Raw genomic sequence first — 15,900 nt, forward strand, 5'->3', positions numbered from 1 at the left:
GGATGTGCTATCCCGTTTGAAATAAGTTTTCTACAGGTACAACCAAACTTCAAAACCAAATCTTAATCTATGGAAAAATTTAGTAAAGGTTTTAAGTAATTTATGGAAACGATATCCCTGGCTTAATAATTTACCAGTTATAAATAGGTTACGTTCGTTAAAATCAAAAAGTCACAACGAATAGCGAACAAGTTGTTCTTAGGAAGAAAGATAAGAAGTTAACAATATCCTTTAACTCTACTTTCCACTATAAAGATGATGTTCTTTCACTAAATAATTCAAAATTTGGTGACTATGTGGAACGCATCTATCCAATCGAGCTAGAGATAAAGGATACCACAGATACAGTTAAGTCGGCCTCATATCTTGACTTACATCTAGAAATTGACAATGAAGGTTGGTTGAAAACAAAACTTTACGACAAAAGAGATGATTTCAGCTTTCCAATTGTGAACTTTCCATTTCTAAGTAGCAACATTCCAGCAGCACCTGCATACGGGGTATATATCTCCCAATTGATACGATATTCCCGTGCTTGCATTTCCTATCATGACTTTTTTGATAGAGGGTTGCTGCTCACAAGGAAGCTATTAAACCAAGAGTTCCAAATGGTGAAGTTGAAATCATCCCTTCGTAAATTTTACTGACGCCATCACGAGTTGGTTGACCGTTCTGGAATAACCGTTTCACAAATGATATCGGATATGTTCCTTACGTCGTAACTACAATCCCCTTCCCTTTCATGAATGTGACCTACCGAATTAGACTATTTACCGGATTTGTTATCACATAAGCAACACGACGGGTGCCACATGTGGAGCAGGATCTGCTTACCCTTCCGGAGCACCTGAGATCACCCCTAGTTTTTTTGGGGGGTTCGTGTTGTTTATTCTTTAGTTTTCTATGTTGTGTCATGTGTGCTGTTTTTTTGTTGTCTTTTCATTTTTAGCCATGGCGTTGTCAGTTTGTTTTAGATTTATGAGTTTGGCTGTTCCTTTGGTATCTTTCGTCCCTCTTTTGTGAAATATAAACACCGTAAGATGGTGCCAAAGGAACATCACCATCTAAAAATGGAAAATTACAATAGGGAACGAAAAATCGTCTCTTTTGTCGTAAATTTTAGTGTGGAGTTTCCCGTTTAAAACCGAAATATCTAAATACAGAAAAGGACAGTTATTACCGAATAAATTTGATTTATTTAAAGTAAGTTCCTTAGGGTAAATATCAGCAGTATTTTGAGAAAATTCTTGATTATTTAATGAAAAAATATCATCAAGATAACGGTAAGTGTTGTTGAATTTATCAATTAAATGCAATTTCGACGGGTCTTTATTGAGTTTAGTCATAAACTGTGATTCGTAACAGTACAAAAACAAATCTGCTATTAAAGGGGCACAGTTAGTGCCCATGGGGATACCTACAACCTGTCGATACACTTTGTTTGTCTGTGCATTATATCATTAAGTATGCAGTTGCCAACAGGTCTAATTTATTGTTAATTAATTTGTGTCTCGGAATATAAAGGTGTTTTTTGTTGTTTTTTTTTTGTATTGAAAATATTGTGCCAACAGAACGACAGTACTTTGTTTTTTAATCAGTTCTACTAACCGAATTATTGTCAATCTGGAAAATTAACATGCGTCTTTTATTATCGATTGAAATCGAAATTCAAAATTGCTAGATACTAATATGGGATATCGTTTGTTAAGATTATCCCTTGAGAACCTCACTCAAAACGAAAATAATCTTATGTGACGTCACAAGCACTGGTTCTTCCAAGATGGCCTACGGAGGTACAGAATGTTTGTGTGTGGATTATTTTTTGTTTATATAGTGTACCGACATTTCTTTTGAAATTTGTTTTTATCAATATTCATTTGATTAGGATAGAACGTTTTATTTTTCATGTAATCAATTTAATCCTGTTATATAAAATCAATGGACTGAATAAAAAATACAAAACATTGAAATCAGATTCTGAATACAAAGCCAAGGTGTGAGGCATCGGTTTCTAACGTAATTATTGTGATGTCAGATTTTGCAGCTTTTCAAGTTCATTATTTCAAATCATTCTCATATTGGATACAATAGTGATTTATAAACGCTAATTAATAACGACTTTGTTCTCTTTTGTTACAAATATTTCTATGCACCTGATGACTTCGATCAGTAACAACTGTGGAATGACTACATTTATTTGTGTATTATGATGTGAGTTAGATTGTGTATACACCTGATCTTATTAATTTGAGGGTGAATATCATGTAAATAATGGAGTAAATAAGTTATAAATGAATTACACAAAGCCTAGATCCAATGAAGATCTTTCTCTTCTTGGGCACTTTGGTATGGAGTTTGTTAATTTTACACCCTACGACATGTGGGGCTTGCCCACCAAGGTGCACATGCACATCTATAAAGAACAAGGCTGACAAGAATAAAGATATTGTGGAGACGCCTAGAGTCGGTCAGGGGAAAAAAGTGATCTGTTCAGGGGACTATATACAAATCTCATCTGTGGCGGAAATTCGAAATCTACCGTTAGACACTGTAATTTTGTAAGTATATAAATGTATTGTTTTTTAAAAGGTCCTTTGCATAGATCTATCATTGTCTATGGCAAGGTGTACCATTAAAAGATAATACCTATGGTCATTGGTAATTTCAAATTGAATATATCTTGTATATGTTTATATTTTTCTTTCAGTTTCAAATATAGAGCTCAAGTATACGTACCAGGCGAGTCCATGAGTCCTGGACTCCTCAAAATCTGTCTGGACTCACCATTTTCAAAACTGGTGATTCCACAGATGCATCAAGATTGAAATATTTTGAATAAACTGAACACAGTTAAACAAAAATATCATCATTTTATAGCAAAAGTTTAAAGTGATCTGAATTTAATGTTATTTTATTGCTCTGTTATGAAATGGAGACTAAAATATTACATTACATTGCAATAGAATATTTTCTTCTTGCTGTAGGACTCATCATGTCCAAAAATGACAAGTCCCTGGACTCTCCTTCAAAAAATCTTTAGCGAGAACCCTACATATTACATGTAGTTAATTTAACATTTATGGATGTCCCAGAGAAAATGCAAAAATTAATATTTTATTATATATAAATTATAAGAGTCACATTTTTAAACAGGTTTATTTTTTATAAATCATACTAAGCAAGATAAAAATTGTAACATACATTTACAATATATTATAAAGAATTATGATCAGTGACAAGAAAAATACAACACAGCACATAATACCTTGCTAAAAGATACTGCAAAAAAAATAGGAAAATTAAGCTCCGATTCAAATAAATACACATTGTACAAAAACATACATACATTTTTTACAAACTGATTTAATTTTATTTCAATTTCTAATTCAAAAGTGAATACACATACATGTACAAAAGTACATGATGATGTTGTTGTTCAATGGAGTAATGCATTATTCATCATGTACATGTTATACAATTGCAAGGAAGCACAAATTTGTAAATACAAAGTTTACATTTAGTCATGCAAGCTAGTACCATACATTTGTACATGTTTTTATGGCATGTCAAATATATGTTAAATTGAAGCTTTCTACATGCATATATGCCATTACCATTACACAAGATCATGAACATGTATACTTTTATGGTAATATACATGCACCTGATAAGTCTGCTGAGTGGTTATTTTCTTTATACAAATTGTATATTAGAATCATATATGAGGGGGAGGACAGGGGGTACCCTTCTCCCTTCTCCCACCCCTCTTCTCCTTTCTCCTACCCCGTTCTCCTTTCTCCCATTAGAATAAAACATCTCCTTTTGATATAAATTAAAAAATTTTCTCCTTCAACTTTTTCTCCTTTCTCCCAGCCTTCCTCTCCTTTCTCCTACCCCCTTTCTCCTTTCTCCCACCCCCTTTCTCCTTTCTCCTACCCCCTTTCTCCCTGTCTCCCTTACCCCTGTCCTCCCCCTCATATATATAATTATATAAAGTATTGAGATACATGTACAGATTTAGATTTCATTAATCATAAAAATTTACATTTCATCATACAATATGGAATGGTAAACTGTCAATTCCATGTGACATTTATTTACAGTTTTATGTAAATATATGTAATTATATATAAACCTTTGTTTTCCTATTGTATCATCAAAAAGTAAATTTACACAATTTGAATTAATCAACATATTCAGGGGCGTAGCTACCGTTAGGCACTTTAGGCACGTGCCTACACATATTTTTTTCAAAATTATTTTTTTTTTGTAAAAAAAAATTATAAACAACGTTATCTGTAGATGAAAGCTGGTGAAGTTGTCAAAACTCTTAAATTATCGAATGTCATGTGTACGTTAGTCTCTCGGCCTTGGTGAATGGAACATTGGATAGAATTGAATGTTTTTACGATTTTACCTTATATAGAAACTATATTAAAACTAGAACTTTGCTCAGATCATTTCACTTAACTTGAATGAACATCAACTTAGACACATGAGTTTTTTAATTAGTTGTTGTTAGTTTTCAAATAGCTTTCCACTTTGTCTTCACTCGACTTGCCAATGTTGGTCGTCCGTTTGGCTGTGCAGGATATATAAATACGCAGTCACACCTGGTCAGAAAGGAAACATTAAATCCGTTGCCTAGTTGAAGAGAGAATGCAACTCTTTGAGGAGTTCGTAGTTGGTCTAATGAAAGGCAAAATTTATGCTCCTATCCAATAATCCCTCATTTTCCAATGCATCGCTTTTTTGAATTTCCAGACCTTCGTCCTGGACGACACCTATTACAGGACCTAGCTCCAAGTTGTATTTATCGTAAAACAAAAATCAACGGTCCTGAACTTGCCTAAATATTTGACACTGGATGTAAAAAAAATCAATCAATCAACTGGCTTCCAGTAATTTTGAGTACTCTCAAATATGCGTGTAATGGCCACAATTATTCAAAATTCCTAAGCAGGTAGGGATTTTACAGAAGAGGATATATAAAGAAATACGAATTTCTTGAATTTTGTTAGGCAACGACTATGTCTGCGTTTTTGTGGCTAGGGTGAAGGTTTAAGATTCAAAAGATCGATGGTTGATGTCTAGCCAAAAGGATAGTTCTATTTTATAGTAGTATCAGTGTTTACGTGCCTATTTTTTAATTTTTTTTTAATGAAGGATCGTCAATATGTACTATTAATTAAGTTAAACGTATATATCAATCTGAACGGAATAGATATGATAATACCAAACAGGGTGTGCTGCTTAAATAAAGGGATACGCTGATCTACGCTGGGCAATGCATATTGTAAACATTTTTTTTTTATATTACGGATTGTACTGCGTTATTTAAAAATTCAGATGTTATTGTTCATTATTCATAATTCTTCGAACTTTTCATTATGTATATTATAATTATCATAATTAAATAAGGGGTAAATTTAATAGAATGAAATTCAAAACAGTGTGGCTGTGGCCATTGATTGACACATTAAATTCATCCATTGACTGGGACAATTTAGGTGAACGTTTGTATATAACGACCACTGCTCACTATGTACTTTTTAAAGACACTTAAACTATGGGGTCACCAAACGTTCTCAACACCTTAATAAAGTAATTCGAAAAATTAATCAGAAATAACACGATGTTTTGATTTATATCAATTATATAAATCAAAACATAAAGGTTATTCCTGATTAATTTTTCGAATTATTTTATAATTAAAGGCGTTAAGAAACCTTTGGTGACCCCACAGTTTAAATGTCTATCGTAGGTACGTCGTGAGCAGTGGTTGTTACATACAAACGTTCACGTAAATTGTCCCAGTCAATGGATGAATTTAATGTGTCAATCAATGGCCACAGCCACACTGTTTTGAATTTCATTCTATTTTTGTACATAAAATTTTGCAGCTAAAACGCTGAAAACTGTTTTCCTTCGGGGGGCTTTGCCCCCCCCTCCTGAACCCCTCTACCAGGGCTCTGTCCTGGAACTACTTAGGGTTTTCAGCGGTCCCCAGACCCCCTGCCGATTGGTGCCTACAGTTGAATGAATACCTAGCTACGCCCCTGATATTTAAATTTGGTTTCAAATGAAAATAACAATGTTTACACTGATATACATAAGATACAATGTACATGTACAATGCATATGTAGTGCAAATTAATACATAAATGTACCAATAAGACCAAAGTTCCAATAAATGTGTTTTTACTTTAGTTTCAGATTCTTGAGTGCCACTTCAGTTATGATTTTTTTTCTTGTAATTTGTTAAAATAAAAAACAAAAAAGACACCTTTCTTGCAGGTCATTGGACATGTTTAAATGAACATATGCTTTTGTGTAAAAATCATTGCAGAAACAGATTCCACCTTCATGACCACTGACCATAAAGTCTTGTCCATTCAAGTTTTACAACATTTCTCCAATCTGATATACATGTACAAATGTATTGTGGACAGTAAATTGTTAAATATATTTTAAATGATCACAAGCCTCACATTTTAGATCTGAAAATTGTCTCCAGACCATTTGAGAAATATAATATCACACTAGTGCAATAGAGAAATATAATATCACACTCATTGCAATAATAAAATATTTATTAATACATTGAGATGCCACTAAATCCAAGTTTATGACATTGTATGATGCCACCCTTGCAAATTGTTAAAAAAATGTACATGTACTGTACGGTATCATGGTATTTTGTTTATATCTTGTCTTTACAAGTGTTTTTTGTATAATTTCAGGGATTTAAGTAGGAATACTATAACAATATTACACAGAGGAGAATTTAATAAATTGTCTGGACTCAAAAAACTGTAAGTATATATAACCTTCAGTATATAGATTTGTAAAATGGCTTGTACAGAAGCTTGGTAGTCATTATAGGAATAAAGAGATGTGCAATGTACGTATACATGTGGCATGCATGATACAATGTACTATCGCCCAAAAAAGTTAGAATGAAGCTATTGTAGACGATTCTACAGTTTGTACATGTATCTACTGGAAAAAAGCTTATATTGCCCTTTGGGCCTAAATTAAAACATCGTTTGTTTCCCCAATCCTGACCCTGCCAGACTAGGTGTGGGTAGGTAGGTAGGGAAATAATTTTATTTTTCCAAAATGCTTGACATTATCGGACTATTTCGGAAGTCTGAAAATCCAAAATGAATAAAATATTATTTCACTTAGTTTTGACAATAAAATTTTATGAGTAGCACCAATTTTGCAGGGTTGGTCGGGATTGGGGAAGCAAACAATATTTTATTTTAGGCCTTGTCCTATTTCAGTGGGATTCATATTCAACACAAGGAAGATTATATATGACCAGACTTGTGACTTTTTAAAATGTTCAAAACTAGGCCTAGAATAGTTTAAACTGTATAGTTTGCTTAAACTTGACTTGGTGACATGAGGCAACTTTTAAACTTGACCTTGTGACCTAAGGAGAATACTTATGTACCCTACTTGAGACCCTCTATTTTTCAGTACATGTGTATGATGGTAAAATGTACACTTATAAATGCTTGTTAAATAAAGGTTTGTTTTTGACACCTTTTGCCTGTACTAATTAATTGGAGAACTATATACATTTGATATGCATACATTTACTTAATCTTTGTGTTGAAAATTGATTGAACGACTAGGTACTCCAAAAGTCTAGATTGTATGTAGGACAGAAGAAATACCTTTTCTGAGCCCCACATAAATGTTTCAATTACATGAAACCAACAATGCAATCTACATAAAGAAGTTTTGATTTTAAAACAATTATGAAGACATTTATAGATGAAAGTAACCAATTAGAGGTGTACTCGACTTCTTTCACAGCTCTATACAGTAATCTTCACACATGCCTACGTTTCTGTGTTTGTTATTCTGTGTTGTGTATATGAGATAATTTATAATTAAGAAAACAAGCATTGATGTTCTAGATAGATCATTATTATATGTTGCTACTGAGGAAATATTTGCATCCTTCAGTAGACATCAGGATGAAGCTCTAAAACATCTGTCTATAACTTGTATTGGAGATGATTAACTGTAGGCATTCACCCCCAGGGAACGTAACAATGTCTTCTGGGGGAATGTTTTTCTTCAGTGTTTTTTTCATTCATCCAGATCAGATTTTCTGCTCTAGTTGAGAAACCTGTTTAGAGTTTCATCTGTTGGCAAAGGGGGTTCTACAACTTGTACCAATTTGGTGTATATATACAATATGATATACATGTGTGGATATTTGAATGCAATATACAGTGAAACCTGCATAATCTGACACCTGAGTATTCCAACATCCTACTTTAACTGACACATTTTTCTGGTCCCAAAATATGCCTTGCCTTGCAGAAAAAACCTGACTATTCCGACACCCTGCTTAATCCCAGATTTTTGTCTCGTGTCGAATTACACAGGTTAAACTTATATAAAATTAAGAATGGAAAGGTTACACTTATATAAAATTGAGAATGGAAAGGTTACACTTTTTAAATTGAGAATGGAAAGGTTACACTTATATAAAATTGAGAATGGAAAGGTTACACTTATATAAAATTGAGAATGGAAATGTTACACTTATATAATTTTATTTTGAATGTAACACGTCTTCTGATTGGCCAACGTTATTTTGTTATCAGACCATAGACATAATTTAGTCATGTGACCGTGACGTCATCAACGTTTTTTCAAGGTTTTTCTACGGTTTAAAATGGAATTTAGAATTAAATTATAAGAAATGACTGTAATATTTTTTCTGTCTATGAAGAAATAACATAAAAAATGTGGTGCACACTGTTAGATAACCCGCTACGCGCGTTATTCAGTGTGCACCAAATTTTTTATGTTATTTCTTCATAGACAGAAAAAATATTACAGTCATTCCTTAAATAAAATTGAGAATGGAAACAGGGAATACATGTATGTCAAATAGACAACAGCCTGACCAAATAGACAATAACAGCCTGATCAAAGAGCAGGAAACAGGGAATAAAATTGAGAATGGAAATGGGGAATGTGCCAAAGAGACAACAACCTGACCATAGAGCAGACGACAGCAGAAGGTCACCAACAGGTCTTCAATGCAACAAGAAATTCTCGCACCCGGAGGCATCCTTCAGCTGGCCCCTGAACAAATATATATACTAGTTCAGTGATAATGAACACCATATATACTAAACTCCAAATTGTACACAAGAAACTAAAAGTTAAAATAATACAAGGCTAACAAAGGCCAGAGGCTCCTGACTTGGGACAGGTACATGTATGTCAAATAGACAACAACAGCCTGACCAAAGAGCAGAAAACAGCCCATGGCCACTAATATAATGAGTCTTTAACACAGGGAGAAAATTCCACACCTGGTGGTTGGCTTCAACTGGCCCCTGAACAAAATTTTGTACTAGTCAGTATGAATTGTTATGACTAAATCTGTTTTGTTAGTTTTAAATAAGACAATACTTTGTATATCATGTATATATCTTCTATAGTACATATCATTCAAATTCTTGTTTTTGATCAGAGCTCTTGACAGTGGCAGATCCAGAACTTTTCCTAAAAAGGGGGGGGGGGGTTCCCTATATAATCAACCAAATTTTACCCACAAAAGGGGGGGGCCTGGATACGCCTATGGTTGATAATTGTAAGACACAATTCCAATCTACATGTTTAGGTGTGTTCTGATAAATGTAGGTAGTTAGTTTGTCTGGTGTAATTGTTATTTAAAAATGATTTTCATCTAGTATCTGGTGCCTTTCTTTCCTTGAGTCATATGAATCATTGTGGCTAACATAAACAGATTGCAGATCATATTTGTTACTCTGTAATCTGTATATATAATAGACATTAAAATGTTTTTTCAACTAAATGCTTGAATTTGACAAAAAATATCATATGTTGGTTTTGCACTGTAAATTTTGTTGCAGTAGCTTAAGCTTTAAACAAATCAGTTTGCACTACCAATATATAATATACATGTATAAGCAATGTGTATGTAAACTTTTTCAAAAGAAAATCATATGGCTTGAATGTGGACCAACTGAGGGACATGAATTAATGAATTAATAGTGAGAAATGTCTTCAACAATTTGTTTTTCAATGCAATGGTGTAAAATCCATTTTATTCATGTTATTCATAAAGTAAAACAGCTCATCATGCAAAATAAATATATCCATATGTTATATATCTACAAAGTTGATATAATGTATGTTACATGTTTTATATATAGACATATTTATTTAGCTCTAAAGGAATAGTTATAATTTGAAATTAAACATGCACACAATGAATGCAAATGAGGCTCTAATTGTCAATCTTAACATTAATGATAATACATCATAAATAAACAGACTATAGAGATATACCATAATAGCATAAAGGTACCATGTGTGTAAATATCTGGTGCATTTGTAAAATGCATTTCTAATGATTATCTTAGCTGCTATTGCATAATACATGTACATGTATATTCATACAGTGATTTTCGAATTCTAATATCATGAGTATAGACGTTACCAACCCTGTCTGGTCAACGATGTCAATTATTAGGCACAGACAATTTTTTTTTTATCAAAATGGAGGTCAGATTATTTAACATGTTTTGAATAAACTAGTCACCATCCATGTGAAAATAAAATGGTCCTTGCCTTTGGGTTCCTGGCCAATTTAAGATTCTGAACTGAATATTGCAATTTGTTTTGTCAGATGATTCAGATTGTGGTAGACAATTATTGTCTAGGGGACTCTACAGTATCAGAGCCCTTCCACTATACACATGCTATATATTGTGTGTTTTTATAAGTGTAAAAACAAAAGACGAAAGTTAATCTTTATAAAATTGGAATATGAATAATTGATTTGTTCTATGGTCTATATCAGTTAACATTGTATTTGTTTTAATCTCCTTAGATTTCCTATATGGAATGGTATGGGATCTACTTCTATACTTGAGTCCTAATACAAGTTAAAAAAAGGATCTTTTCCTAAATCCAGGGCTTTGTTTTTTCTAGCTGACACATCAGATAGTAATGATTTTACAGTTAAAGTGGAGACATGTATCTTCATTGGGACTCTCGCTATATCTTGATAATGTTAGACCTTTAAAACTCAGGGATTATGTACATGGACAGATTTCCCATGATAAAAAACAATGTTTCTTATAAACAGCTCTCTGTGTCTGTGTATTACTTGTTTAGAGGTTGATCTGGTGTTTTAGATAAGAAACCTTTGAATTAAGAATGAATTATACATTTTGTACATGTGCATATAATTGTTGTGAATGTGTACATAGAAAAAAGTTGCATTTTTTTAATGCTGAATATATTGTAGATTGCACATAAATTATTTACAATCAATGTTGATAAGACAAAAAGTCATCCAACCAGATTTTTCTATAGCTTATTTGTGTTTGGCATGGATAGACTGAATCTTGATTCTGGCAATATTTTTCCTCTGTGAGTTCATACTGGTCTCCCCTGCACATAAGCATATAAGAATATTTTTATTTGGACAATAAAAAAATATTCTATTCTATTCTAATATGTATATATATATTATGTATACCAAAGTAAGGTTATATCTTCCAAAATTTGTATTTTGTTCTTGTGGCAGTTTTTTTTGTTTTGTTTTGATTTGTTATTTGTTTTTTCCGAAGAGTCATTTCAAATTGAGGTAAAACAATAGAAGGGAAGTTAAAGGGTGTTTAAAAGATATCCAAAAACACATCAACATATACATTTATCACTTTAGATGTTGGATGGGGTGGAGGACTTTAATACATACTATCTTAGTTACAGTGGGAATTATGTTCAAAATATGAATTTATTAAAGAGTTTCAGCAGATGATGTAAAATCAAACGCACACATACTTCATGTGCAATGATCATACATACAGTTCAAACATTCTTTGTGTAATAATTTTAAACAGTGATTGATTTCTCACAGAAATAATGAATAATTAGTACAAGATATAGATCTATAAAATATTGTTTACTATATAATTAGTACACGATTATTATCTCTTAACTCTTATTTACTATCTCTATGATACACCTGTAGATCCCTTGCTTCACCAATATTAAACAGATGAATCTTCCATTCATAACAAATTTTTAGGTGTTTCTATAGTAACAATCTTCTGCTTTTTCCACATTGTACAATATAAGTCATATTTAAGCAGACTTTGCTACATACTTAATGCTTATTAAATGACTGCTATAGCAGATTTACATATCTTGGTCGAAATCTGTTTGATGTTTTAAGAGTTCTTGGTTCAAAGTAATCTACATTACTGTCAATGAGAAAAGCAGTTAATTTTTGTCATAAAATCTGTGTATATTTACATCAGGAGGTATTTCTGTTTTATACTGGTACCAGGTGTGTATTATTGTTGTTTTTGGGGAAAACAAAAAGATCTGTGTAAACAAGTAGATTGATGACCAGGATAGGCACAACTTTTAAAGACTCCAGACAGTTACTTGAGATATTTTGAAGACAGCTGTTTTTAGTTGTATGTTGGTGTGTAGATTTCTTGTTATTTGGTTGCTGTCTCGTTGATTTATAACCACATCTTGCTTTATTTGCAAGTTTTCCTTCCAAAGCATTTTATCTAAGGCTTTCAAAAGTTTGGGAATATGTTGTCTACATGTATCTAATGGTTTAAGATACATTTTACTGGGGATCTAATTTCATGTGACTGCCAGACTTTGTTTCAAGTTTTCACTCGTGTAAATAATTTGACCTTCGGCCAATTCCATAAACATATATATGTACCATTTTTTTAAGTTTTATTTTTTGCTGTTGTCTATTTTCTTATAGTTGACTGCCACTTATGTCCTGTGGTATTTAAGATGTCTGTCCTTTAAGTAAAGTATACATTTATTTTTAGATTTGCGCCCTCATAAAAGGGTACTTGTAGTTCTGACAGCTGCTGTAAAACTGAAGTTTTCAATACACAATTTCTTATGCCTTAATATTTTTGCATTGTAACTATAATTGAGTATGTCCACATCATTCTTATTTGAAATGTATGTCCCCATTCACCTCTTGTTTAGAATCAATTAACAGAAATAGGAAGGACAAATTAGAGAATTTAGTTGTAGAATTTTTACTTTTCTGTGGTTTCTATAATAGTGATATTAATTTTTTATTATTTGTAGTTCATGACATCATGAATAGATTCAGTGGTGCATGAAATCAAACTCTTTTCATACCTTCATGATAACTTTAAAAAAATGACAAAAAAGTAGTTTATATTACAATGTTTAATGAGTGTCAGAATTTGAGATTTAAAGATAAACTTTATGTAATTATGTATTTAAAATATGAAAGATCTCATGGATTTTGTCAAAACTTTGGTAATGTCTAAATACCAGCATGGACTTGACAAATTTATCCTGTTAGTTAAACAAGAGTTTGAAGAAGCCATTCATGCCAATACAACATTCAAAACTCATAATTCAAATAGAAAATGATAATGTGATTGACAAACAATGAAGTAGAGTTTTTAAACTTCTTGAACAATTTGGATGCAGGGCTCAACTAAAAAAAGTTTTGACAGCTAGAAGCTTTAAAAAAGATGAAGAGCTGCACTGCCATAAGACAAGACACGCCCTGGTGAGAAGGATACTGAATGTCCAGAATATACATGTACCATCAAACATTATAGCAATAGCTTGTTATGTGATATGAAGACTGTACCATTTTTTACTTCCTGTCAACTTTTTAGTCATATTTTTGATTTCATATGCATGGTAGCAATTCACAGGAATTGATGTTTCCTTACTTTTTCTTAGAGTTTGAACTAGTCTTTACTCCTATTTCTGAATCCCAATTTTTTATGGGGACAAGCCATAATAAGACACATGTGAGACATGTGGTACCACAAAACCAAAATGGCAGTTCCTGGATTTCAGAGCAATAATAACTTTGCTGTCTGTAGTTGACCAGGATATAGTACTGGTTTAAATCTCATATACAATGATAGACATTACATTGTTATATGATTCAGACAATTCTTCTTACAAAAGTACATGTATGTGTGAGGCTTTAAATAAAACTTGGCTACATTATAAGCTGTCAAATAACTATCTTAAAATAGAAATATGGTATTTGGATTCAGAGACCTTTATCTTTAGACTACATGTACTATGTATATGCTGTTCTGCATATAATATAAAATATATATACAGGTCTGTTGAAGTAAACATTCAATGGGAACATCTAGTACATGTATGATCAAATTAAAAATATAAGATCCATGTTACAAAATAATTTACATATATCAAAATTGATACGAAGCAGACAAAGTAACTACCGGTACGTGTATTTCTTCCTATGAAATATGATAAATAGAAATCTTTAATATAAGGGTCATTAACGGTAAATATATCATTCTGCATTTGATGTATACAAAGCACTGCTCTTATATCTTGAATTAATTTATTAAAATTTCCTTTTATTTCAAACTTATTTTTATCTTTTAAGTAAGAATACACTTCTATTTAACCCTATTCTTTCCTATCATGATTTTGATCCGGGGCATCTGTGTTCCATACAATTACTTATTTTGATCAAATATATGTAGGTTTCTTGACTGCTTAAATCATTTATTCTGCCACTAATTAGAAAAAAGCTTGAAATATTTGGGTTCTATTCAAACATCTTTTTGTTTGTTTTCACAAGTAGAATGAAATCCTAGGTGTTTATGCAAAGAGGATTGCATTTCAGTGTAAAGTTAAAAGATCTTTAGCAGATAAAATTATGAAAATAGTTTATGTGTGTGGTATAGCCAGTAAATACAATCTGATTGTGTTTTATATGGGAGAGATAGGATCTGTGTTTCCTGAAGCAGTGGACTAATTAGCATGCGATATATCTTATAAATATTTGTCAATAGTTTGAATTCAGGTGTATATACTGATGAAAAACAGAATGCTATGAGAATGTTTACTTAGTTTGGGGAGGGACAAGTACATATATATATGATATAGGGTGCACTAAACCACATGTTACGAGGATCTTTATTGTGTGGATGGTTTAATTTACAGAAAGAAAGTTGTGGGTGCAGGTGTTATTCTATAAAAGAAAGTATTTGCCTCCTTTCTACTGTAGTTCTTGGTCTTAAAAGTTTCCAAAGTGGAAAACATATATACACTTATATTAGAGCCTACATGAATATAAAAATTAAAAAAACAAAATAAATCTTAGATTGGAATTGTCCAGCTGCTAAACATGAATATGAAATAGTTTGTGTGTAAATCCATAATCTTTTAACCTTCCATTATCCTGCTTGCACTCTACAGTTTTAGGTATCCTATAAAAAAACTACACTCCCTATGTTCACACCAATTAAAGTCTTTATATGCCAAGAGGTACTTCACAGTAAAACTGAACAGATCAAATGATACATCTTCATTGAGTCTGTTATATACCATACCTCCTCACAAACAAGTTATACACCATACCTCCTCACAAACTAAGTTATATATGGTACCTCCTCACAAACAGGTTATATGCTGTACTTCCTCACAAACAAGTTATATACCATATCTCCTCACAAATAAGTTATATACCGTACCTCCTCACAAACAGGTTATATGCCGTACCTCCTCATAAACAGGTTATATGCTGTACCTCCTCACAAACAGGTTATATGCCGTACCTCCTCACAAACAAGTTATATGCCATCCTCACAAACAGGTTATATACCGTACCATGCCGTACCTCCTCACAAACGGCTAATATACCATACCATGCCGTACCTCCTCACAAAAAGGTTATATACTGTACCTCCTCACAAACAGGTTATATACCATACCTCCTCACAAACAGGTTATATGCCGTACCTCCTCACAAACAGGTTAATAACAGGTTATATACCGTACCTCCTCACAAACAAGTTATATACC

General features: G+C 32.3%; 1 protein-coding gene across 1 annotated transcript in view; it reads left to right on the forward strand.

The window, feature by feature from the left end:
- Positions 1-1,771: 1,771 nt before the first annotated feature.
- The window catches only part of LOC143073610 (adhesion G protein-coupled receptor A3-like), an 82,815-nt gene continuing 68,686 nt past the window's right edge, over positions 1,772-15,900 (forward strand). Inside the window, exons 1-2 of the mRNA XM_076249280.1 lie at positions 1,772-2,558; positions 6,744-6,815. Coding sequence (XP_076105395.1) covers positions 2,317-2,558; positions 6,744-6,815 — 314 coding nt within the window. The 5' untranslated portion in view covers positions 1,772-2,316. The remainder of the gene's footprint in view (positions 2,559-6,743; positions 6,816-15,900) is intronic.

This window comes from Mytilus galloprovincialis, chromosome 4 (genome assembly GCF_965363235.1).
Source record: "Mytilus galloprovincialis chromosome 4, xbMytGall1.hap1.1, whole genome shotgun sequence".
Lineage (NCBI taxonomy): Eukaryota > Metazoa > Mollusca > Bivalvia > Mytilida > Mytilidae > Mytilus > Mytilus galloprovincialis.